Source organism: Geotrypetes seraphini, chromosome 14 (assembly GCF_902459505.1).
Source record: "Geotrypetes seraphini chromosome 14, aGeoSer1.1, whole genome shotgun sequence".
NCBI classification, from domain to species: domain Eukaryota; kingdom Metazoa; phylum Chordata; class Amphibia; order Gymnophiona; family Dermophiidae; genus Geotrypetes; species Geotrypetes seraphini.
The window spans coordinates 74,534,329-74,560,532 of NC_047097.1; the positions used below are offsets into that span (position 1 = coordinate 74,534,329).

General features: G+C 44.7%; 1 protein-coding gene across 3 annotated transcripts in view; it reads right to left on the reverse strand.

The window, feature by feature from the left end:
• Positions 1–3,558: 3,558 nt before the first annotated feature.
• The window catches only part of ITGA11 (integrin subunit alpha 11), an 85,651-nt gene continuing 63,005 nt past the window's right edge, over positions 3,559–26,204 (reverse strand). For all 3 annotated transcript variants that reach the window (XM_033920049.1, XM_033920050.1, XM_033920051.1), the window contains 11 exons: positions 23,939–24,146; positions 20,009–20,107; positions 16,876–16,952; positions 15,157–15,246; positions 12,817–12,907; positions 12,613–12,726; positions 11,658–11,744; positions 9,571–9,681; positions 8,707–8,802; positions 7,233–7,346; positions 3,559–5,104 (listed from right to left, as the gene is read on the reverse strand). In XM_033920049.1, the coding sequence (XP_033775940.1) occupies positions 5,033–5,104; positions 7,233–7,346; positions 8,707–8,802; positions 9,571–9,681; positions 11,658–11,744; positions 12,613–12,726; positions 12,817–12,907; positions 15,157–15,246; positions 16,876–16,952; positions 20,009–20,107; positions 23,939–24,146 (1,159 nt within the window). In that variant the 3' untranslated portion in view covers positions 3,559–5,032. The remainder of the gene's footprint in view (positions 5,105–7,232; positions 7,347–8,706; positions 8,803–9,570; positions 9,682–11,657; positions 11,745–12,612; positions 12,727–12,816; positions 12,908–15,156; positions 15,247–16,875; positions 16,953–20,008; positions 20,108–23,938; positions 24,147–26,204) is intronic.

The following is a 26,204-nucleotide window of genomic DNA, read 5'->3' on the forward strand; positions in this document are numbered from 1 at the left end:
CTCTTAACTTCATCCTATACCCCCGCATTGCAGAGTTTCCTTTCAAATGAAAGGAACTTGACTCATGCATATTTATATTACGTAGGTTTTTAAATGTCTCTATCATATCTCCCTTCTACCGCCTTTCCTCCAAAGTATACATGTTGAGATACGCCTTATGATGACCACACAGCATTTTAGTAGCCTTCCTCTGGACCGACTCCATCCTTTTTATATCTTTTTGGAGGTGCTCCAGAATTGTAGACAATATTCTAAATGAGGTCTCACCAGAGTCTTAGACAGAGGCATCAATACCTCCTTTTTCCTACTGGCCTTACCTCTCCCTATGCACCTAGCATCCTTCTAGCTTTCGCCATCACCTTTTCAACCTGTTTGGCCACCTTGAGATCATCACATACGATCCCACCCAAGTCCCGCTCTTCTGTCGTGCGCATAATAAGTTTTTCACCCTCTAAACTGCACCGTTCCCTCTGGGTTTTGCAGCCCAAATGCATGGCCTTACATTTCTTAGCATTAAATTTTAGCTGCCAAACTTCAGACCATTCTTCAAGCTTCGCCAGGTATTTCTTCATGTTATTCTCACCATCTGGTATGTCTACTCTATTGCAGATTTTCATATCATTCGCAAAGAGGTAATACTAATATAAATTTCTGCATAGCGTTGAAGGGCCCAGAACCCGATTTTGAGTCTCCAGTGGAAGACCTTGGAGAATCAGATCTGAGAGCATTAGTACTGTTATCCAGTCGTACTTACCAAGAGATGATTAATTGCAATACAAGGCAATCCAGAATATCCGCACTCATCTAAGCAGTGAGACTTTATTACACAACACACGTGCTTACCCAGAATTCTTTTGGGTTCAAGTTTTCATGGATGATTACCTGAGGGGCAAGAAAGGAGCGTACTTATGGCTGTGTGGCAGAGAAAGATGGTTCCTATGTTACAGTCATAATAAACTGGAGTTGGTGTTTGGATAATGTGGAAACCAGATCCATTTGTGGTGTCTAGAGCAGGAGTTTGCCATGTTTCTTTTCTCCTACATGACATGTATTAAGGATGACCAGTATCTGATTTAATGTCAGCCTTCTTAAAGATATCAGCTGTAAAGCAGGCTTGCTTGCCCTCTGTTCTTTGCTTGGGTTTTTACCACTTAGGATCAGCTGCTCGGGATCTTCCTCGTTCCACATGAGTTGAAAAAGCAGTACTTGTCCTATATTACTGGTGCTCAGGACTGCTCGTATAGCTGAAGAATGATGGGCTATGACCAAGATGGTTCACAGCAAACCCTAAAACAACTGGTAAAGCAGATGTGAAGATTCTGTAAGAAGAGCTGAAAATAGTTACCTCAGACTGGGCCACAAAGTTCTAAATGGGAGCAAAGATGAATAAGATTGGCCATTTCAGGCTCTGGGAACTTTGCAAACCCTACAAGCATTGGGATTAGACCCCTGAGAGGCTTCTGGAAAATGAAGGGGTTGGGATCACCTGGAACATTTCTATTTGAACTAATAAGAAGCTCTCAATATGTGAAAACCAGACATATATTGAGTGCGTCAGTAGAGCATGATGTTTTGTGCATTGTATAGTGAGGGAGAAGATCTTCAAGTAGCAGGTTGTGCATCCTAAGATCATGAAAATGTAGCAGAAAGATACAGAACTATTTCCCATAATTTTAGGTGCTACAAGTTTGATTAAAAAGCATCTTCCAACACCTGAGATCATTCTTCACCTATCCTGGTTTAGGAGTGAGGTTCATTGCCTTCACAACTAACCCCCTGAAGAACATCCTCCTTCATTCTATATTTTGTCAATGATGCTTTTAGCAGTTCACATTCAAACCTATCTTTATGCATTTAAATGTGCACAATTAGATACCGTGTGCATATCAACTGTGTGGAAAGGGTTTTCACCAGAAATGCTCATTTCATCAGATGTGATCCCAGCATTTCAGTGTGTTTAATAAACATTTTTTCCCTCTGATGTCAGGATTCACAATGGCCACCAAAAAGAAGCATTACCCCATCTTGCTATCCAGATCATCAGCTGAATTTGCATGGAAGTAGGATTAATAATGATCAGTGAGTGGTTGGAAAGCCCACACTGTATAGAGACTAAGTGAAACCAACCACCATCTGCAAACATACTTTGGGCTTCTTAATAGAGGTTTCTACTGTGGGTTGGCAAGGTACTTATAGGAATTCTATGAGCGTTGTTGGGGAATTGGCCTCGCTGGCCTGTGGTAGAAATTTCGACCACAACTTTGTAAAAGCCAGCATTAGTTTTGCGAACTGCAGAGAGATTTGTGACAGAGGGGGTAATAGAGCAGGTTGGGTAATGGTAAGAGAAGGAGTGTAGAGCTCTATAAAAACCTGTAAGTTCAGGGGGCAGTAGGAGAGGTATTAGCAAAGAGGACCCCTACGTCGGAGGTGACCATGCTCCTAGATTTTTAAGTGTTTGTGGAATATTGTAGCATCTCATGGGTGATCACAGTCTGACGAGAATTAGAGAATGACACGGTGACAGAATTCATGGATAACCGTGGGAAACCATCCCCATGTCATTCTTGAAGGAGAGAGGGAAGAATCAGAGTACGAATGGGCCCAGCCACTGACCTTCAAGCCTTGCATTGAAGAATGCTGGCGTAGAAGGACTGAGGTTGAGATGGACACTAAAGAATGACACAGGACGGTTTCCTGCAGTGATCCGTGGGGCCGGCGATGAATTCTGTCAGTGTGTCATTCTCTAATGAGAATGGCAGAGCTGACATTCCTTGCTATCTTTCAAGCCACCTGTCAGCCTGTTGCTGTAAGTGTATAGGAATGGGTAAACTTGCAACAAATCAACAGAAGAGTGATAAAAAGAATATGTTGCAACAAACAAATCACTCTAGATCAGGGATCTCAAAGCCCCTCCTCGAGGGCCACAATCCAGTCGGATTTTCAGGAATTCCCCAATGAATATGCATTGAAAGCAGTGCATGCACATAGATCTCATGCATATTCATTGGGGAAATCCTGAAAAACCGACTGGATTGCGGCCCTCAAGGAGGAACTTTGAGACCCCTGGTGTAAGTAGATATGCAAACAAGATTTGATATGCTCAGAATCATGGAAGTGGTAACTGGGGAAACCCCAACATCATCGTTTCATAGGTGATGATTGGGCGGTGAGGCGGTAATGTTGAGGTTTCCCCAGTTACCACCTCCATGATTCTGAGCATATCAAATCTTGTTTGCATATCTACTTACACCATCTATACAGTTCATTTATAAATATTATCTAGAGTGATTTGTTTGTTGCTGTAAGTGGGCAGTAGCTCTAAAGTCACTTTGAGATGTCCCAAAAACTCATCCCTTAATCCTTTATTTGACATTGCTGCATCTCCAAATGTCTGTTACTTGGCACTGTTGCTCTCATTCAACATCAAGTTACATAAAGCAGCTGTTTTCACCATCTGGCAATTAAAGGGTTAAATGTTTTTCTGGCTTTGACTAGGCTTATTTGCCCATGTCCTAATTTCAAATTGTTTCAAGCATTACCAATTCTTAAGTAACTCAATCGCAGAAGATACAAAATTTAATTAAAAAAACAACGTGTACTGATGATTTTTGGGACATATTGTAAACATACCACTTTTAAAACACATCCGCCGTCCCTTCTCACTCTGCGTCCTGCTTTTTTCACGAGTTGGAATGTGGCCGCTCCATTATTTAAAGAGTAAAGGTCATACATTAGCCACAGCTATTGCTTAAAAATCCAAATGGAGCTTTGCGATGCAGTCTTCCATTCGGTGAGTGCCAGAGTAAGCAGGAAGGTCCTTCTAAGCTAACGACTGCTGCCACCAAGTCTCCAAAGCAATTAGAAATGGCCCAAGACGAGAGAGGCAGTGATGTGGTCAGAGAACCAAGTCATTTAAATATTCACTTTTGGTGATTTATAGTTCGGACTTGACCTATAGCAATAGACATTCGGGATGTAAATGGGATTCTGCTAACAGAGAAACCAAGGAGAAGGCAGACATGTTTTAAATAGACAGAGAAATCCCTGTGCATATACTGGGTCCATGGGTTGAATTACTACAAGTGTAAAACTTCTGAGCCAAGCCTGAGGTTCATAAATGTGAGCTAGACACTTCGCCTTAGACAGACTTTTTCAGATGATTCCGTTGTAAGTTGATGTTGAAGATGCATAAGCGGACAGTAGCCAGAGTTCAAGCCTTGACCACCCATTGGAATGTGCTGGGTGCAATGGACCTTGGTCTGACCCATCATGGTTTTTCTTACATTCTTGGCATCGCTGCACACAAGTTTCAAAGCTGTGCTCAGCTCCGTGATAAGAAGAAAAGTCCAGCAGCATCCAGTGAGGTAAAGAAGGAACTCATGCAGCCCAAACACAAAGGAGCTGGGGGGGGGGGGGAGTTAGATAGAGACAGATCCCATGTACGATGCAGGATCCAGGCTTTGGGCTTTCCTACAGTCAGAGCATCAAAACAGGCTCTCGAAACAGCCTGTGAAAAATGGGATCATGTCAATGAGAAGCCCTGAAAATAAATACTCTTAAACATACAACTTCAAAAATAAATACACCCACCTTTGAAAAATAACAAGAGATAAAACAAAAACCAGGAGATGCCCTATGGGCCTGATTGAGCTCTGAAGGGAAGGCAGAGCCTTATGGGCCTGACAGACCCAAAGGGAAACAGGAGTCCTAGGACCTGACTGAACTCAAGGGGGGGGGGGACTGACTATCTCTTGAAGTGAGGAGTCCCTAGATAATGACTTAACGCTAGGGGAGCCAGGGGCCTGACTAAGCCCTGCAGTGAGGGTGGGGCCTCAGGAGTCAGACTATGCCTGGAGCGGAGGAGAGCAGGAATGGGACCTCATGTTTCCTACATGCTGGTCAGCTGTGGGCAGACAGTGCTTTATCTTAACACCAGTCTGAAGTGGTTTAGCATGTCCTGTAATGGTATCTGAGCTGTGCAGGGGTGCCTCCCTCACACATGCTTCCTGGTGCCTCTTGCTGGACACACTTCTCATTCCAGGGCTTTGCCATTTGAGTCCTGCTCGTCAACATGCCTTGGAGTGGAACGTTTGAAGAATCCCAGCTAGAAAAAAAGGAAGATCTGTAAGTACGGATCCCCAGCTGCCCTCTGAACCAAGAGCCCCCATCAAGCATGAATGGCCACAGACACCCTACCCTTGCTCACAGTTACCCTTAAATCCATCATTTCAGGAACCTCCATTTGGTGATTCGTTCTTGCCTCTGACTTACCTGTAACAGAGGTTCTTTGTAGGAGCAGGAAAATGCAGCCACATTTTGTAGTGGTCATTCAATGAAGCTGGAGGGTCTGGAGCTCTCCTCCAGCAAGAAAGAGCTTTACTTTTCTTACTTGTTGAGTCTGTGGTGACTCACGTGTTTCCCTCTGGATCCTCTCCGGATTCATTTGCGGACAGCTGTTCTGTGACATACACAGATGAAATTAAGACAATATTTAGTTGATTTCTTAACGTTTTGCTTTCTCTGTAGACAAGCAAGCCCATGTAAGCCTCTTTACAATGAGTCTAGAGCTAAGGATGTTGGTGGCAGAGAGGAAACATTCACTGCGCATCCAAGTTGTGTAAGACTGCTTGGCCAAAGGCCGAATTATCCAGACAGTGCTTTGAGAATGTCTAAGTGGCTACTTTACAGACCTCCTGGATCAATGTTGCTTTGGCCCTGAGTACATGAGGACTGATGTGGCCTGGGGGTTGTAAGTCTGAATACTTTGAGCAAAGAGAAATGCAGTCTGACATCCAGGAAGAAAGAATCTGCTTGGAGGCCAGCTTACCTAGATCATTAGGTAACAAGCAAGATGTTTTCCTTAAATCCTTCTCAGCCTGCAAATAGGACCTGTCTGTAGTTCAGTCCTTGGGTACCCAATGGGCAGTCACAGAGAAGCTTCAGTCTCCTGAGGTTGGACTTCTGCTTGATGAGTAAGAAGCCTAAAGTCTCTTGTAGGGATTGATGAGTTTTGATGGACTGGAAATGAGCATCCAGGTAAGAAATAATGTAGTGTCTGCTCTTGCAGAGATGGGCAGCAATAACAGCCAGACACGTTGTAAAAATGCTGAGGATTCTAAGGGAAGAACTTTGTACTGGAAGATGAAATGGAGCCATTGAGAGTGGGCTGGTGGATATGTGGGTGTGGCTATCCTTAAGACCTAGAGAGGCAAGTCAATCGTTCTGCTGTCTAGGAAGAGGAAGAGGATGGCTAATGAATTCATCGTCAACTTTTCTTTCTTTAAAAACAGATTGAAGTTATGCAAGTGTAAAATAGGTTTCAGCACCCCCTCCCAAAAAAAAATCTGGTGTAAAATCCCTGGCCTTGGAGATGGAATGGAACTTCCTTGACGGATCTGCAATCTCTTCTTCCAAGATGAATGGTGGGTTTCAAAGGACCCCCAGCTGGACAAATTGAAGGGATGGCTGCCAGCTGGTCAGTCGATTGAATCTTGAAAGGTTTCAGAGAAAGCTTTTCAGCCGGAGGAGGTTTCTGGGCCATTAGCAAGTGTGTCTGCATTCTCCTACTCCTCGTTCTTAGAACCAAAGTGCTGTAAGCAGAAAGCCTGGTGTGTTGCTAAAGGGGGTCCGTCCGACCTCAGGGGTGCCACACTTGACTGGTCGAGTCTTCCCCTCATTTGCCCCCATCTCCCCAAATTTTTTCTTACAGGAGCCTCAGGGCTTTTCCCTGGAGGTTTCCAGGGCAGGATATGGTACGAGAGCCTCTGCTTACAACTATCCAGAGATTGTGCTACAGTGACAGCCCTCAGCTGGGGTCCTTCTGGAAGCCTACAGCCATTGAGCTTCAGATTTTGCTATGAACTAAGCAGGGATTCTGGGTCCCCCCCTCCTCCCCAGCGGTTGTTAGGACTGTCTCTGCAGCATTGAAACCAAGCCAGGCACTGAAAGACCTGAGCTGCCAATTGAACCTTAGATTCCCGACAAATGTGGCATTTCACAGTTGAACTCTGTAACTTACTGTACATTTTTACTTCTTAAATAGTTGTATGTGCATTGTAAACATGCATTTAGTTTAAATATTTTAAGGATAATGTTGAAATATGTTCAATAAACATTATTGTTCAAATTAAGTACTAAAACTAAAGTGTACAGGAAGCTGCCCAGCCGCTTGAACTACTGTGGTTCTGACTGCGAAAGACAGCGCAGCCCTGGAGCTCTGGGCTCACCATTACCTTCCAGAGTGCTAGGACCAGCAGTGCCAGGAGCAGCAGCCCCCCTAGAGTACTGCCAATGATTATCCAGACCGGGATCTCCCACGCTTCCTGCTTGGAAATTTCCAGCGTTATCTGAAATCCAGAGATACCAAATTGCATTTAGTGATAGGCAGCTCAGTCCATAACACATGCAGACCCACAGATCCCTAGAAGAGAAACCAAGTCCTCACACTGCTTGTAAAGAGAAAGTGAAAGCATGTCCCTTGCAATCTGATATAGCACAGAGTCAGTGCTGTACGCAGGGGAAGGTCCCCAGTTCGGTCCCTTATCTGTATCCTGCTCCACTACCAACTCCAGACTCCGTCCCTTCTATCTTTCTGCGCCATATGCCTGGAACAGACTGCCTGAGTCATTATGTCAGGCTCCGTGTCTAGTAGCATTCAAATCCAAGCTAAAAACCCATCTAACTCCCACTCACCATAAGATGCCTTTGTCCATCCTATCATTCTCTCTGCAAGAAACACCACAACCCCTATATGTCCTGTCTGCCTGCCCAAATTAGATTGTAAGCTCTACTGATCAGGGACAGTCTACTGCTTCTTAAAAGATAAACACTCCCTAATTTGGCTGCTAGTCCCACAACAAAGTCTGCAGCATTGCTTAAGGATGGCTTCTGCTAGAGAGATTGCAATCTTTCCCTTGTAATGAGACTGGGTTTAAGATGGTTTACTGTATGTTTGACTGTTGTTATATTTTATGGATGTAATTTGCATTTTTGATGCATAGTGTGTTTTATTAATGCATTATGTACTACTAGTCTTTAAGCGGTGGTGGTTTGACTCCTGCGCTGCTGCTGCTGGAACGCCTCTTCTCTGGACAGGGGGAGCAGGGAAGGGGTGGTGGTGGACAGCTGAGGAAAGAGAGAGACAGAAAGAAAAACAGACACACACATCTATTCTAGCACCCGTTATTAACATTAACGGGTGCTAGAATAGATGTGTGTGTCTGTTTTTCTTTCTGTCTCTCTCTTTCCTCAGCTGTCCACCACCACCCCTTCCCTGCTCCCCCTGTCCAGAGAAGAGGCGTTCCAGCAGCAGCAGCGCAGGAGTCAAACCACCACCGCTGAAATCGCTGCATGTGCCGCAAGCCCTCGCAAGCCGCCCCACACAACTGAAATCGAATTCAGCACGGAGGCACACATCACGCTGTCAGGGAACACGGCGTTTTAAGTGCGCATGTGCGCTTAGGGTTTTAGTATAGAGGATGATTTGATATTTATTGTAATCCCCTTTGGGTTGAGATTTTCTTGGAAGAAGGTCAAGCAAACCTCTACAGAGTGGACACTGCTTTGATGTCTTTTTAAAAATCTCTAAATTACTCAGCTTCAAAAATCTTTCTCGCTAGACCAGATGTCTATGGATTGGATCTTAAGTGGCAGAAGGAAAGATTTCAAAAGCGGTTTCTGGCTCAGTGGTGCTTCTGTGGCCTTTACCTGCCGACTTAGCTGTTCTTCTCTGAAGATGAAAGGGCTGTGGAAGCGGCGTTGCAGAGCTGCGCTGATAACCAACTTCAGAGACCTGAACTTCAGCTGGGAGACAGGAAAGCAGCAAAGAGGTTAAATAAACTGTCTAAGCGGTGTACAAAACTAGAGAATAAAAATATTTAAAAACTTTAGGGGAGTATGACGAAAGACATAAACATTACAAAACGTACAGGGACAAATGGAAAGGAAGGCTGTAATACGAAAGAAGAGCGATGAACGATAACACCGTGGGGTGGGGGTGACGTTATGCTCTTCCGTTACTGGAGTCTCAGGGGATTGAGGTCACTGTTTTAAAATTTGTTTTAAATTTATCAAGATGTTGGAAGTGAGTTGCAAAGGGCAGTGACTGGAAAGATTCGTTTCTGGGTGGTGTCATAGAATAAATGCCTAATCTAGGCCTAGTGTGCAGAATACCTTGTGATATTTTCACAACTAAAATAAGCGTGCAGAAAGGCAGATAAAGACCAGCGTGGTAGCAGGAGTTGTATCCGCCCTCTGTGCAGGTTCTCTCCCCCATGCTGCTGTTTGGGGTTATGCCTGCTGCTTCGTGCCATTTCTTTTGCTCTGACCCTTGCTACTCTTAAAACAGCGGTGTGCTTTCACCAGTATGGGCTTTTTCAATGCGTAACCTACAGAGGGCAGCAGTGAGAACCCAGAGAGTGGAAGGCTAGGACAGGTCATGGAGGAGTAGGGAAACATATGTTTGTGTCCCAGGAAGAGGATGAAAGAGAGAAGGACAAGAAAACTGAGCTGAGTTGTCTCAGCAAAACCAGGGTAGGTTGGGACAGGCTGAATTAGTAAATCCATACTTACAGTTTTGAATGATTTCATCCACAGATTCCCATACAAGTGGATGTTGATCTCCTCGCTCGAGTCCACTCGCATATTGCACTCAATTGACAGCACATCAGCATTACTGTGATTCTGAAAACAGATGCTTGCCATTAACAGCGCCCGGAAATGGTCCTTTGCTTTTTTCTCTACAGAACTTGGCTTTTCTAAAACTGCCCGCTGAAGAAGCGTCAAGGCAACAGGGTTGGGGTGCAGTTTATTTAATCCCGTTCTCCTCAAAGAGCTTAGAACAGGTTACAATTTGCCATAGTTACCGTACAAGTTTTATTCTAATTACATACTGGGGATCTAATACCAATATACAGTTTGCATATATGTTAACTGAGAATGAATAGCAGATAAAAATGTATTCATGAATTATCAAAGCACAAGCACGTAATGTAAGCAGTAAAACCTTGGTTTGTGAGCATAATTCGTTCCAGAAGCATGCTTGTAATCCAAAGCACTTGTATATCAAAGCAAATTTCCCCTTTGGAAATAACGGAAACTGAGATGATTCATTCCACAACCCAAAAACTTTAATACAAAATACTATACGTACTTGTATTGCAAGACTTTGCTCATTTAGAACAGTCACTACACTCCCTCAGCGTCAGAAATAGAAGAACCGTCAGCTCAGTTGTGATGTGTGTATACTGTATGTACTTGTATTGCAAGACATTGCTTGTATATCAAGTTAAAATTTAATAAAATATTTTGCTTGTCTTGCAAAACACTTGCAGACCAAGTTACTTGCAATCCAAGGTTTTACTGTAGTTATAAAAGTTTCCCTTTTCAAAATAAAATCCTGCAATATCACTACCAGCCAGCAGATGTCATTGTGTAGCCAGAAAGAAGAAAAGCTCGCCCTCCCCATGTGGCATTTCACTAGCAAAGAAATTCAAGAGCATTGACGGAAGGGACTGGGAGCTAGGAAGGCGTGCAGTGCAGTCAAATAACCACTCACAACAAGAAAACTCTGCTAAGTGCTCTTTACAATGACAAAACTCAGAGAAATGTGGAGGGGGAAAAGCTTTTTTTCCAAGAGTTTTCTTGCCATGACTGGCTGTTGCAAGAATCCCATTGTCTGTATACTGGGGGGAGCTGAACCAGGTCTCCTTCATGGAAAAGCCCTAGGAGTTTATCCAACACGAACTTGGTACCTTGAGTCACATAGGACTCCACCATAGGGCTACCAGACGTCCGCATCCGCAAATGTGCAGTTGCAACACAGTGACGTGACGCCCACATGAACAGGTTAAAGGGGGTGGGGCTGGGGTGTGTGGCCATAGGTCTGGATTTTCCACCAGCACCTGACTCTGTTTCCTTGACAATAGATGCCCCAGGACTCACCCAACAGTGTCCAGGGCAGTGGCATAGTGAGGGAGTACAGACCGCCCTGGCTGCCATTTTCACGGGAGTGCCAGCGCCTCTCCTCCTCTTGAAATGTTCGCCGGTGTCAGCAATACAGGACCAGGACGTGATGTCAGAAGGGAGCCGAGGCCGGTGCAAGTAGGTAGAAGACACGGCTCATGCTGGGGGCAGAGAAGAGCAGGGAATGCACAACGCGGCAATGCCGGGTATCACCGCCCTAGGTGCCAACTTCCCCAGCTATGCCACTGGGCCGCAGTGATCCTGGAAATTCAGTGTTGGGGCCGTATCCAGCCACTAGTATTGAATTTCTGGCTTAAAGTTTGTCGCTGTGCATTTAGCCAGTCAAGGCAAGATTTAGACCTGCTTTTTAGGCTTGTGCCTTAGCTGGCCAGCTGCTACATATTGGTGGTGACAGTCACTTAGCTGGTCACTGGGATATTCATCAGGGGATAGCTGACTTTCTCCCGCTGAATATCGACGGATAGCCTTGTTATTTGCTTTTTGGCAGGCCATATAGCACTGCCGGACCTGCCCTAGCTGTGTCCGAGGGTCTGGAACTGCAGCTGTGTCTGAGGAGTTGGGACCCAGCCGCTCTCTATCTTTTCTGCCAACACAAGATTGTTGGCAGCAAATTCCCCCCTGGCCAAAACAGTCTAGAAATACAGAGAAACTCAGAGGTGCAGAAGTGACCTTACCAGTTGTGGGTGGTGGGTTAGGTCTTCCTCTGAGGGAGAATGCCTGTAGTCTGTCTTATTGCCCCAAATATTATAGGTGACATTTTTCTGTGAAGAGATGAAAGAAAAGCAGAAAGTGGTCTTTGGAAGCAGAAAGATTGCAAACCATTGCTCCGGGGACAGTTCTACAACAGGGGATTTGTTTCAAAAATAGCTTAGAAGGTACTTTTTCAGAGATCTCCAGAATAGATCTGCTAGGTTAGTGCCGACAAAGTTCAAAGTGATTTACCTTCCTGATCCCAGTGTTGCTTCAAGTCCAAGCATTGTTCATGGAAGGGTACATTTAGGAGGGTTGGAAGTGGGTTGCTCCGAGGGGTGCCTAGGTCTAAGGAGGAAATTAAATGCACAGAAGGCACCTTCAAATCTTCACAATCCATTTCCAACAAAAAAAGGCCAGTACAAGTGTCTGCCTGGACTTTTCCTTGCAGAACTGGAGCAAAGTTGTGGGGGGGAGGGCATGTCAGATTCTCCTCTTGCTCTTGTCCCTGAAAGAGAGTCAGAACTGCATCCTGAGAGTGACCTGTCTGGGGGACGCTAGGTAAGACAGTTCTGAATTAGGAGCCCCACCTGGCAGAGAATCCTTCCTAGACAAGCTAGAAGTGACTCTCTCTCTCTTTCACATGTGAAAAGCTTTATACTCAGGTCCCCAAGGGCAGTGTAAGCTGGGAAAGCACAGAAGAGACCAAGCCTGATTACCCTAAGAATTACTGTATGTCTCCCATGGGGCAGCATCTTGCTTTTCTTCTATTATTTCCGGCTGTTTTTTTAAGTCTGTGATAAATCCCCAGTTTTCTCTGCTTTTGAGAATTCAAATGAAAGACATGCTGAAATCCTCTCCACGGCCAGGAAAGGTGTTCAGTAACTTTACAGAGACAAGGAGGATGAGAGCTGTAAACCCCAAGCGTGCAGTCACTACCTGATCAATGAGGAAATCCTTCAAAAACAGGACACGATTCCCACCTCTGGTGGCCACAGGAATGAGGATTTTAATAGTGAGGTCATTGACAGGAAAGAACCCCAGATTCTGTATCTGCACAGGGAGAAAATGAAACGTTTGAAGGGTACGATTAGAAACCCCAACTCTGAATTCTTGTTTTGAGAGAACAGCAGTTGTCGTTACCTGAAAGGTGCAGTTGAATGGGGGACCGATGCTGTCATATCTGTCCAGGGAGCTGTCGGGCTTTATCTCATACCGATCCAAACTACAGATCCTGCAGCAAGAGGAAGAAAAGAGAAAGTGGGACAGACCGAAGGTCCTTCAAGCTCAGGATCCAACCCAAGTCCTAAGCACCAAAACAGATTTTATGCTGCTTATCCGAGGAATGTCATCTCAATAATGGCCTATGGACTTCTCTTGTAGGAAACTAGCCAAGCCTTTTTTAAACCCTGCTAAGCGTACAGACATTTTTGGCTGATGGCTTCTTCCTCCCCCTTCCCATACTTTTCTATCTAAATATTGTAGTTCTGACCAGTTACCTTTCATACCAGTAAGTCATCATTTGTCCTATTGCTGTATTGAAAATTGTTTTTAGTGTATTTTTTCTTTTTAATAATATTTTGATATTTGATAAGGCAGTACAGGTATATGAAATTTTTAATAAACCTGAAACCTGACATTCTCCAGCAATGAATTTCAGAGTTTAACTACACATTGTGTGACAAAATATTTTTTCTAGTTTGTTTTAAATCTACTACGTAGAAGCGTCATCACATGTCCCCTAGTCCCTTTGCACCAGGCAGGCAAGTGACCAAGCGAGCCTCATGTCTACCAGCCACCCAGCTATTTACATGCCCTAATGATCGAATCTTATCCTAAACCCTTCCCTCAAGGGCAGAAGCTCGGTGAGAGAGGACATTGCATTCCCTGGTGGGTAGGTCCTGGCTACAGGGTTGCCTCCTACTTCACAAGGGTGATGCTGTCCGTTAAGAAGACCTCCCTCCTCCAAGGCTGGAGGTGGGACTTTTCTACAACGTCCTTGTAGGTCTTCTCTATGTACCTCTCTGTCTCCCTCAGCTCCTCCAAGTCTGCAGCTCTAGCCTCAAGAGATCGGACCCTTTCCCTGAGTGCTAGGAGCTCTTTGCACCGAGCACACACAGAAGACCTCTCACCAAACATGTGACACTCACTGGATAGCCCCCATCTTGCATCTTAATTTTGGTGATTACTTTAAGTTGCTAAGGGACTTGGAATATGTACTCTAAGTTCCTCTAATAGTAATCTTTAATTTTTATTCATATTTTCTAATGTTGTAATTGGTAGGTTACCCTCCAAGGATTTCTTAGACTATTTCTTAAGCGCTAATTAATTGGTTCAAGGAACTATAAATCCGAGATCAGGCCAGAGGTGGGTGAGACTTAAACTCTAAACAAAACTTTCCTCAACTGCTATCTATGGCCTAATCTGATCTTATCTTATGCTCTGAAATGCAACCAAAAATATGAATCTAGACCAGTGTATCTCAAACTGAGTGCCGCGAGGCTGACTGCCTTCTTGGAGCGAGAGGCACATCTTGTAGGCAGCCAGCCAGCACCTCTCTGCGCCATTTCTTTTTCGGCGCATGCATGTATGTCATCACACATGTTGATGTCATCACACTTCCGGATGCCCTCGAGCCACAGCCCCCCGTTTCGTGTGGCAGCAGCTCGCAGAGTTTGCAAGACACTGATCTAGACTAAAACCCTTTCTATATAAAACCCCTAACAGAGACTTTAAAGGCTAAACTGAACTAAAAACGTAAATGAGAAGGACAATGAAATGAGCTCCTGAAGCCCAAGTTTGACCTTTTCCCCAGTTTGAATACAGGAACAATGTAGGGTTAAGTGACTGCCAACATGAGGCATCAGAGCCCAAGGAGAGGATTTCCCCTGGCGGCTTTTCAAAACCCAGCATTTTCTCAGGGTTTTGAAAGCTTTCTAGGTAGCGGCGACATCACGCGCATTTTTTTTCGACTTCATCGTGTGACACCAGCGCATGCGCAGATGCCCTCCTGACAAGCGAGCTGGGGGTGGAACAGGTTGGGCCTGGGGCCACGGGTCCGGCTTTTCGTTTCCCTACACAAGGAACGTGCCACACTGATTGTGTAAAGGCCCCGGCCCAGGTCCAGCTCAGATTCCCAACAGATATCCAGAAGGAAAAGGAGACCATCTGTGAAAAGACAGCGTTTCAAAAATGTCAGACAGAGAAGGAATCGGCTTAATACTGGGAAAGGTTGGAAATGCTTCAGTCTCTGTATGCCGACAAAACACGTGCTCAGGGTCCTTAGTAGGCCTTTGGGGAGTTTTACAGGGTTACATACAGGCACTTCAAGCATTTTCCTTATCTGTCTCTAATGGACCTGGGATGGTGGGGCATGAAGTGATCTGAACCCACCACCTCAGGGTGCTGAGGCTGTAGCTCTACGCCCTGCTGGAACCTCGGCATTCCCTGTCATGGCAGGTCTACTGGAACCCAGGAGAATACCTGTGGAAGAGCAGGTCCGACTCATACTTCAGCAGGAAATCCAAGAGCATTGAGTTATCGTGTCTCGTAGCCACCAGCTCTTCACTGTCACTGGAATGCAATGCAAACAGTTGAAAGCTCTGTCCGGCGCATCCTCCCCTCCCTTTGGCCTGCCTTCACCTCCAGAGGGACAGGAACTAGGGGGGGCATTTTCAGGCGGAAGAGAAATTTCGGTCTCATGTAGATGTGTTTGAAACTAGTCAGGGCTTAGGACCATAAAAATGAGTGGCAAGGATGTCGGCCTTTCCCTGGTCACAGACTAGACAGTTTGAGCATGCTTGTAAACACTGGCGTAGTGAGGGGAGGTGGACCGACCCAGGCACCAGCACCTCTCCGCCCCCTCTACCTGTTTAAGATCTTCACCAGCACAAGCAACTACTCTAGCCTGCTGTTCCTGCCGGCCTGGCTCCCTCTGAAATCACTTCCGGGTCACGGGGCCAGGAAGTGACATCAGAGGGAAAGCCAGCGCTCTGGTGAAGATTTTTAAAAGGTACGGGGTGTGGCATGGGGAAACGGAAGCAGCAGGGGGCAGAGAGATGTGCATGGGGGGGAGCGCCAGCCCCCCAGCTGCCTCCTACCCTTGCCACGCTACTGCTCGTAAAGCGTTTGCTTAATAAAATCCAGGCCTCACATCCTGCCATGGAGCAAAGGAGATAGGTGAGAGCTTTTAGTGACAGTACAAAACAGGTGCCAAATATATCCCTGCCTCTCTCCCCCCCTCCCCCTCCAAGCAGGTTGTACCTGCCACTGGTGGTCAAAGCAGCAGCTACAACTGTGGCCACCGTGCTGGACAGACCAGATGGTCTATATCTATTAGAAAACTCAGCAGTGGGTCCGAGAACAGTTCTGAAATAATTCCATCTAATGCTACATACCAATGAGAAGCAAAAGAAGCAAGCCAAGTTTCCACAGAGAAAACATGGCCAAACCAAAACCAAACAAAACGGTGGAATTAGCCAATGGTCAAAATCTTCGTTTATTTCTTCAAAACATTGTCCACATTTGTATAGAGCGGACCCAACAAGGGCTGTGTTTCAGCAAGACACCTTCCTCAGGGGTCCAATGATGTGCCCAGTCTTTTCTGCATCACTGGACCCCTGAGGAAGGTGTCTTGTTGAAACACAGCCCGTGTTGGGTCCGCTCTATACAAATGTGGACAATGTTTTGAAGAAATAAACGAAGATTTTGGCCATTGGCTGATTCCACCGTTTTGTTTGGTTTTGATCTAATGCTACATGGCATAAATTAGTCTTCTACAAATTTGAGATCAAATGTTTTCTTTCCTCAGTGGCATGCATACCAGCTTAATTCCTCTTATGTTTGGGTTCTCTTCCGTGAACTGTGGGTATTATATAACCTGCAGTAATCTGCCAGTTCAGTGACAGCATCTCACATACCATGTGGAGGGACCTGGGTTTGATTGCTCACAACCTCTGGGACTGAATCCCACTGATCAGTCAAACTCGGGGACTATCGTGGCTGTCAAGGATATGCAGTGGTGGGATCTGTAGCTAGGAACAAGGACATAGAAGAGGGAGTCTTGATTCCTAGCTCAGGTCCAACTGAGTAACTACAAAACAGGAGAACTACGAAATGGAGCCAAACCAAGGCCTGGGCTATGTTCGAGGGATTCTGCCTAGGCATTCAGGTCCTTCTGTCAGAGGATGAAGAGCGACTGACCTGTTAGCAGTCAGGAGGATTTTCATTCTTGGTAGGAAATAAGATTTGCTGAATTCAAAATCCAGTCGAAAGGTCACCTGTGGAGATTAAGCAACAGTGAGGTGATCCAAACCCCTTCACCCTAACAGCCATATCTCACTGCCCTCTTCTCCCCTCACCCATCAGAGCCCTACATTAAACAAATAAACCCCTGGAAAAATACAACCCCCATTACAACTAAAAAATTTCAATTGTTTGATCGCATCAGTCGTGGACGTGACAACTGAAAACCTGCGCCTCCAGTTCTGCAAACAGATACTTCACATACACAGGCCCCCCCCCCTCCCATGACAGAATTAGGCCACGTGTCCTTACTACTCCCAGTACCAAAGAGACCAGGCAGTGGAAGACTCCCTTAAGCTGAGCACTAGCATATGAGCTCACTGTTCAGCCAGGAGAGGCGAGACTGGGACAGTGAGCTCAGGAAGCCACTTAGCTTTACATAATACAGTCGATGCAGTATTTTCCCTGTCCCTCATGGATTCACTATCTGAGGAAATGGAGCTTTACATGACCTGCATTGGGAATTGAACCTGCGGTGACCATTAGACTCCCCTTCCTAGGGTTATCATATGGCTCCAGAAAAAGGAGGATGGATTGAGGCATCTGGGCTTTACTTCTATTGAAACAAATGGAAGTAAAACCCGGATATCTCAATCTGTCCTCCTTTTTCTGGAGCCCACCCCTTCCACTCCACTGAGCATCAGGGTCACAGACATCTTGTCACTATTTCTACTATACTTTGAGAAGACGTTCTGGCTTTGCTTTGCCAATGGGTGTGAGGGAGACAAAGTAGAGAATGACAGGGGGACAAGTTTTTCCTGCAAGCTCCGTCCTCATCTGCACAAGCCTCAAACACTTTAAAATCATAAGTGCTTGAGGCTTGTGCGGTTAAGGCAGAGCTTACAGGAATGGGGCAGGGACAGGGAAATTGAGTTCCTGTGGGGACGGAGACAAATTTGTCCCTGTGTCATTCTCTAAGACAAAGCCTGGGGGGGTCACATGGAAACCAAACACAGAGGTGCAGTTTGCAATGCATAGAGGAAATGCTTTCCCAAATGTTCCTTCCAGCAGCGTTACAATGATCGACAGCTGACCTTAGACTGTCTGGGACTGTGCACAGCTGATTGTAATATGAAAATGCAGCTCCTGTGCCAAAGCTTTGAAGCCCAGTTAGCCGGCCTTTGTTTTGGCTGGGTCCTGGCTACCTGATGCCACCACGCACAAGCATTCGCAGCCCCTCAGGTCATCTGGATAGGTCTGAGCCACAATCTGGGGAAGTGGAGCCTTATTCACTTAGGGAAGGGGGGGGGGGAGTGCAGGCAGACAGAAACAAGGCTAAAGTCTTGTTAAAGACAACCTCCCAACCACATGAGGACTGGGAAAGGGCCGGACATTAAGTCTACAAATCGCTCCAATTCGTGTCCGAGTCATTCTGGCCGATCGATTCAGTAAAGCTTGTCCAAGCAAATGATCAAATCGTAAACACCCCCCCCGTTCACGCACACGTCTCGCTGTAACATCGATCGACACGCGTGCGCAAGGTATCCTTGTTGGTTTTGAAGCACATAGCGCATACGCTAGCTCTTTAGGACTTGGGGCGGGGTTTAATCAGGGACGTCATTGGCGGGCTCCGAATGCGCCTACCGCAAAGCATTGTTGTCGTAAAAAATGCAATATAAGAACTGTAGCTTTTACCAAATCTCTCCTCGGCATACTCGTGTAGATGTTGAAAAGGATAGGAGAGAGGGGTGAGCCTTGCGGGACTCCACATATCGGCCTCCAGGGGGAGGATGAGGTACCGTTTTTGTTAACGGTGTAGGAGTGGAAGCATAGGAATTTCGAGAACTAATCTAAAGAGTCATGGGATAGGTATCAAAGTTCACTTGTGGATTAGGAATTGGTTATTGGATAGAAAACAGATGGTAGGGTTAACTAATCATTTTTCTCAATGGAGGAGAGTAAACAGTGGAGTGCCAAAGGGGTCTGTACTGGGACTGGTGCTATTTAACTTATTTATAAACGATCTGGAAATTGGAACGACGAGTGAGGGGATTAAATTTTCAGATGACACAAAACTGTTCAAAGTTGTTAAAACGCATGCAGATTGTGAAAAATTGCAAGCGGATCTTAGGAATTGGAAGATTGGGTGTCTAAGTGGCAGATGAAATTTAATGTGGACAAATGCAAAGTGATGCACATTGGGAAGAATAATCCAAATCACAGTTACCGTATGCTAGGGTCCACCTTGGGGATTAGCGCCCAAGAAAAGGATCTGGGTGTCATTGTAGACAATACAATGAAACCTTCTGCCCAATATGCGGCAGCAGCCAAAAAAGCAAACAAGATGCTAAGAATTATTAAAAACGGGATGGTTAACAAGACTAAGAGCGTTATAATGCCCTGTATCGCTCCATGATGCGACTTCACCTAGAGTATTGCATTCAATTCTGGTCTCCTTATCTCAAGAAAAGGTTCAAAGAAGAGCGACCAAGATGGTAAAGGGGATGGAACTCCTCATATGAGGAAAGACTAAAACGGTTAGGGCTCTTCAGCTTGGAAAAGAGACAGCTGAGGGGAGATAGGATTGAAGTCTACATAATCCTGAGTAGAGTAGAACGGGTACAAGGGGATCAATTTTTTACTCTGTCAAAAATTAGAAAGACTAGGGGACACTCGATGAAGTTGCAGGGAAATACTTTTAAAACCAATAGGAGGAAATAATTTATCACTCAGAGAATAGTTAAGCTCTGAAATGCATTGCTAGAGGATGTGGTAAGAACGGTTAACAAAGCTGCTTTTTAAAAAAAGGTTTGGACAAGTTCCTGGAGGAAAAGTCCATAGGCTGCTATTGAGACAAACATGGGGGAAGCCACTGTTTGCCCTTGATCAGTTGCTACTTTTTGGGGGTTTTCCAGGCTAGTGACCTGGATTGTCCACCATGAAGATGGGCTACTGGGCTAGATGGACCATTGGTAAGACTCCAAACCTTTTTGAAATCCTTCTAAGCTAATTGCTTTCACCTTATTCTCTGGCATTGAATTTGAGAGTTTAATAGCTTCCTTGCATGTCCCCTAGTCCTAGCTGACCTTACCTTGGCTTTAGCACGGAAGAACGGATAGCTCACGTTGCAGACCTTGGTGCTGGCAAGTCGGTCCTCATTCGTACATTCAATTTTCACATCGGTGTCCTCCTGTAACATAAGCAAACAGAGGATATCTTACAATTACCCAGAGAGACTTAGTTCTGCAGGGAATGTTGAGGCAATCTACAACCTGGTATCACAATGGGATGTAGTTGGCGTCAATTCTCTGATGGCGCTTTGATGCTCCTAAGCTCTTACAGAATAGTAGGGTAGAGCTAGTTGGCATGCCCACTTCCAGCAGTGATGCGTCTAAGTGAGTCACGCAAGGTGTGCAAGTGAGAGCATTCTAGAAGTTGTGTGTATCGCGTGATGACGTGTCCCTGTGGACTCTCCTTTTCAGGTACAAGCTACGCAAATTTGGCAAGTGTGGTATAGAATAGCGCCTCAGTGCCAATGACAGGCAAAGTGCCAGTGTTGCATTTGGCACCTAGCAGTAGGCAGCAGCTTCTAGAACTGCCCTTCAAGTGTGTATGTTTGTGTCTAGCTCATGCTGTTCCAGTTCTGTGGTGGGGCAGTGTGAGCATTTCAAGTGATGGCCCTTGGCGGGGGGGGGAAGGGGGGGACGGAAGCCTGTGGGGCCATGTTCGCAGAGTAATTGCGGAGTTTCATTTGTAGAAGTCAGTAGGAACTGGGAAGTGTGACCGTGAGCATAAAAGGCTTTAATTGCTTCCGTCTGTGTTGTAATGGATCTTCTGTCAGTGGAAAGTGAGCTGAGTTTATGTGAAGAGTTTGCCGGGCTGTGAGTTGAATGTGCTTTGGGATCTTGTTCTGCTTGGCTTGTCTTTCTGAACAGAGGAAGAGAAGAGGCCCCTGCATTCTTCTCATTCTGTGGGAACAGGCTGCCCACAATTTTCCACTGGCGTTTGCTCCTCAGACACCGGACGCCTGCAGCGTAGAAGTGGTTCTACACGTCTGCGGATTCACCCTCTGAGCATTCGGATCTGGATATTGCACAGAATTAACCAGCGTCATTTGTTTGTTGAGAAAACAACAGAAGTTAATCCAATTCCATTCTCAACCTGATCCATGCCCTTACAACTGACCACAGCTATCAGCTTCAAGCTCTACCTGAAATCCTCTTCAATCAGGAGGCCAACTCTTCAAATCCACCTCACGCTCAATTATCCAACTCCAACCTGTGCAGTCGAGTTCCGGCCGTTTGGCATACACGATTGGAAATAGCGTATAGGGGTGCGTTCTATTTGGCTCTTCTTTTGTGCAATGCTCTGCCGGGGGATTTGTGTGGGGAGCAATCTTTCTCCCGTTTTTAGAATCATTGTTTTTCATCAAGACGTTGGTCTCTCAATACTGCGCATGGGGGAAGGGGAGGCTGTGGAGTACAAGGTTCTTGATGTATCGATTTAATGATTTTTTTAAATTTTAGTTTTAATGGGGGAGGGGGTTCTTTTATGGGGCTGTCCTATTTCTGATTTTTTTGTTGCTAGTAAACCGCAGTATATTAAGACCAATAAAACTAGAAACTCCAATTCCAACTGCAACCTCACCCCTAAAGCCGGCACCAACATCCAACCCTAATTCCAGCTGTATCTCCTAACCCCTTCTCCAGAAAGTGAGAGTGAACGCAACAGTATGTTAAGAAGGATATTGCTGTATCTTGGGCTGGTGCCTAAGTTACACACAATGTCTGAACATACGAATGGCTTTATTGGGTCAGACCAATGGTCCATCAAGCCCAGGAGCCCGTTTTCATGGTGGCCAATTCAGGTCCCTAGTACCTGGCCAAGACCCAAGGAGTAGCCATATTCCATGGTACCGATCCAGGGCAAATAGTGGCTTCCCCCATGTCTTTCTCAATAACAAACTATGGACTTTTCCTCCAGGAACTTGTCCAAACCTTTCTTAAAACCAGCTACGCTATCCACTCTTACCATAAGCTCTGGCAATGCGTTCTAGAGCTTACCTATTCTCTGAGAGAAAAAATATTTCCTCCTATTGGTTTTAAAAGTATTTCCCTGAAACTTCATTGAGTGTCCCCTAGTCTTTGTAATTTTTGATGGAGTGAAAAATCGATCCACTTGTACCCATTCTGTCTCCCACTTTTTTAGTCTTTCCCCATTCGAGAGGAGTTCCATTCCCTTTACCATCTTGGTCGCTCTTCTTTGACCCTTTTCTAGTGCCACTATATCTTTCTTGAGATAAAGGAGACTAGACTTGAACGCTATACTCCACAGGTTGATGTCTGCATAATATAAGAGTTTACTGGGCTTACTGCGGAGTAATAATGGGCTGCTCTGCTTAACAAGGTCATACCATATAACCAAAAAGGGGGGGGGGGAGGACCTTTTAAAGTTGAATTTCATGAGTACAGTGCTGTTAGTTAATAACATTGTTGGTTTAATCAGGAATTGATCATGAATTTGACTGTTGGACAAACTGGAGGGACCAGGCAGGTTTTTATTTGCCATCATCTACTAGGTTACAATGGGAAGGAGAGGCACCACTTTTCTAAGTATTCATGTGGCCTGAGGGTGGAGGGTTTTCCAGCAAAGGACATGTTCAGTTGGCAGGGTTTGGGGGATCCTTGCCAGCCAAGATATTTTTAACATTGAATATGTGAGTAGGGGAGATGTGAGGGGAGGGGGAAGAAATGTGCCTATCCCTGGGCCCTCCCAGAAATTCACCTCTGACACAGCAGGAAGAAAAAAAATCCTTTCTGTAAGCACTGTGACTCCCCTTCCATTGACTCCAACCTCCCTTCTCCTACTGTATTATTTTCAAACACAAAAATGGTGGAAGAGGAAGAACAGGGACTCACTCATTCCTCATTTAAACCTGCACTTGTCCATGTTAAATTTCTTTTCCAATTCTGCTGTATCTTTTTTGAGATACAGTGACCCAGAACTGCACACAATACTCAAGGTGAGGTTGCATCATGGAGCCATATTCTTTGTTTTATCTTTTATCCCTTGCCTGATAATTTCTAACATCCTGTTTGCTTTTTTGGCCATCATCACACACTGAAGATTTCAACATATTGTAGCAGTTTTGGGGTCTCGCCACCTCTGGGTAGGTAGAACCAATATTTCAGCCATCATGCTGGAGGAAGAAGGTGTTTGTCTTTCATCTCCAAAGTTCCAGCCTCTTTTCTGACATAATTTAAAAGTGGAACCATAGAATTTAAAATTGGGTCCTGAATGCTCCCACCAATATTCAGCATTCAAACATCCCTGCTAAAATTCAAATTCATGACCAACAGACTTCCTTGATCTCTCGATCAGGTCCGTGGACCCAATATATATAAAGACACACAGAAGACCTCACAGCAAACCCCGAAGAAAACCACAGCATGATGGCTGAAACATTGGTTTTATCTACCTGGACTCAGAAAACTGCTACAATCATGACGTCAGCCTTGGAAGCCTAAGAGAACATTTCAGCATATTGTCCAAAATGACACCTCAATCTTTTTCTTAAGTTGGGGTCTCTTAAAGCGGAACCCAGCATCAAGTAATTATGATCTGGATTATTCTTTCCAATGTGCATCACTTTGCACTTGTCCACATTCAATTTCATCTGCTCTGTGGACTGTTGAAAGAGTTCAGGGAGGGGGATTTTGGTGCAGCGAGTCTTGAATTCCAACAGCTGCAGTGGGGGCAGGAAAGCAGTCAGCAGTAGTGAAGGGAATACTGTGGAGGAACAAATAAGGTTGTTTTGGGGTGTTCCAAGGGAAGGAGTCAATGGGAATCAGAAAAGACATCCCCTGGACATTTAATTCAGAGAAAGCCCCAGTGGCTTGGCATTGCTAATATGGCATGCTGCATTTGACTGTGACCTTGAGAGGGTGAAGAGCAGGAAGGCTGCCACATCTGAATGTAAGGGGGTACCTAGAGGAACGTTACAGATGTGAGAAGCTTGAACCTTTAGGATCAGGCTGGAGAAGTGCAAGTTCCTGGAGAAGGAGATGTTCAGGATGGTGTTATATGCATTCTCGCCTCTGTTCTCCAGCGTCACCTCCATTGCTACACGCCGCCGGCTGCTTTCTATGATAAACACCGAGGTATCGAATGACAGGGTGTAGGCCGAGCATTCAGCAGGAGATCTCTTGAGCACTTGTCTGCAGAACGCCCTGTAAGACACACAACACATCTGAAGCTCATGACAGAACATAAGTAGACTCGTAATGGTTTGGCCCCAGTAGTTTCCTTCCCTCTTTCTACTAGCAGATCAATCAGAACTAAGACTGGTATCGAGACCACAAACTTTTTTTCACCATTTTCAGGGATTTTGCCACTATTTTGTATCCCTGTCAACTTACACCCCCCCAATATTCAAACCATCGGAGATCACCAGCAATCTCCCACAGTCCACAGTGAGCCCTAAAATTCAATACTGGTGCTGTATCTGGTGATACATTGAATTTCCAGTCTATTTTTGTGTGGCTGAGGCATAGTCTGCTAGGCCAGTATTCAGCAGTATTAAGATTCAATGGCCAAAGATCCTTTTAGGCTGTTCTATCTGGCTGGTGAACTTAGAGAGCTTCCGAATATTGGTGGTAACCAGTCAGTCACCAGCCAATCTGTTAAGCTGGATATTCAGCAGGAAATAGCTATCTTATCTTTCGCTGAATATCATGGGATAGCCTGCTATGTGCTATTGAGGCAGCCAGAAGCCATTCCCGGCCAGCTGAATTTTGGCCTCACAGACCTCAGCCAGAGCCACACACCTGTGGCCCTAAATCCAGCCACTAGATGTCACTATTCTATAATGACTATGACTCCTCCCCTTTGGCCAATCTGAAGAGTGGGACATCTGGGCTGGAAACAGAAGCCAGAACCCTTCACAGATGAACACTGGGATTGCTGATTTTTTTGTGCTGTGCGAAATGTGGATACTACATTCAGTGGCAGATTTACTTTCAGATAAAGGCAGAGTGTAGAGGTACCATGTGTGAAGGGTAAGGAGCTAGTACTACTCTTTTTTTAAATACATATGCAATTAAATGCCTTTGACCAGAAGCCTCAAGGCAGTTTACAATAAAATAATAAAAAATAAATTACATAAAACAACAAACAGAAATAATTACAGTCTGGAATGATGGGAACTGTGGAGGCCATGTGACCCTACACGTGCATGATATAATAATAATAACAGTTTATATACCGCAATTGATGATAAACTAATTTTCCACGAGCATATTAACAATATAGTTAAATCTTATTTCTATAAACTACGGCTAATAAGATCAATCGCCAAATTTTTGGAGCCTAAATCACGCAATATACTGATTCATTCACTAGTCATAGCCAAATTAGATTACTGTAATTCCCTATTGCTAAACATTTCCCAAAAAGAAAAGCGACGTCTTCAAATCGTTCAAAACACTGCCATTAAACTGATTTACAATGCAAAGAAATTTGATCACGTTACGCCTCTTTTTATCGACGCTCACTGGCTTCCTATTAGCCACCAAATTTTATATAAGGTTATGTTGCTCATTTTTAAAACCCTAGTTCATAATGAACCTCTGTTTATATCAAGGATGTTAATTCCTTACAACCCCGTTCGCTCACTTAGATCATCTTCCCAAAACTTATTAGTGATACCCTCTCTTAAAACAATAGGAACAAGAAGAGCAGACATGTTTTCTGTTATGGGTCCACAATGGTGGAACTCTTTACCACAACACATTACAAACGAAAGAGATCTCCATTCTTTAAAAAAAATTTTGAAAACCTACCTTTTTAAAGATATTTTTAATACTCATTATTTAAAAAAAATTTTTTTTAATTTTTAACCTTCTACTTACCCCTGTTTCCTTATGTTTTTTCCCGTATTTGTTTTTCTATACATAACAGATGTAATATTTCCCCCATTTTTCCTCCCAATTCAAGTTTGTCTTATTTTAAAACTGTTGTTACTGAGTTTTAATTTGTATCTTTATATTTTATGCTTTTATTTATGTATATCGCTTTGGAAACAGATTTAGCGATAAATCAAATTAATAATAAACCTTGAACCTTGAAGTTCTATGTGGTTTACAAAAGATTAAACGATTAAAGGATATTTTGGTAAATTTCAGAAAATTTGGAGACCATTAACAGACTTTTGTAATGAACGATAACATTTTCCCAAAGTAAGATATTTGATAGAAGGGAAAAGGGTGGGTATTATTTTTATTTATCTC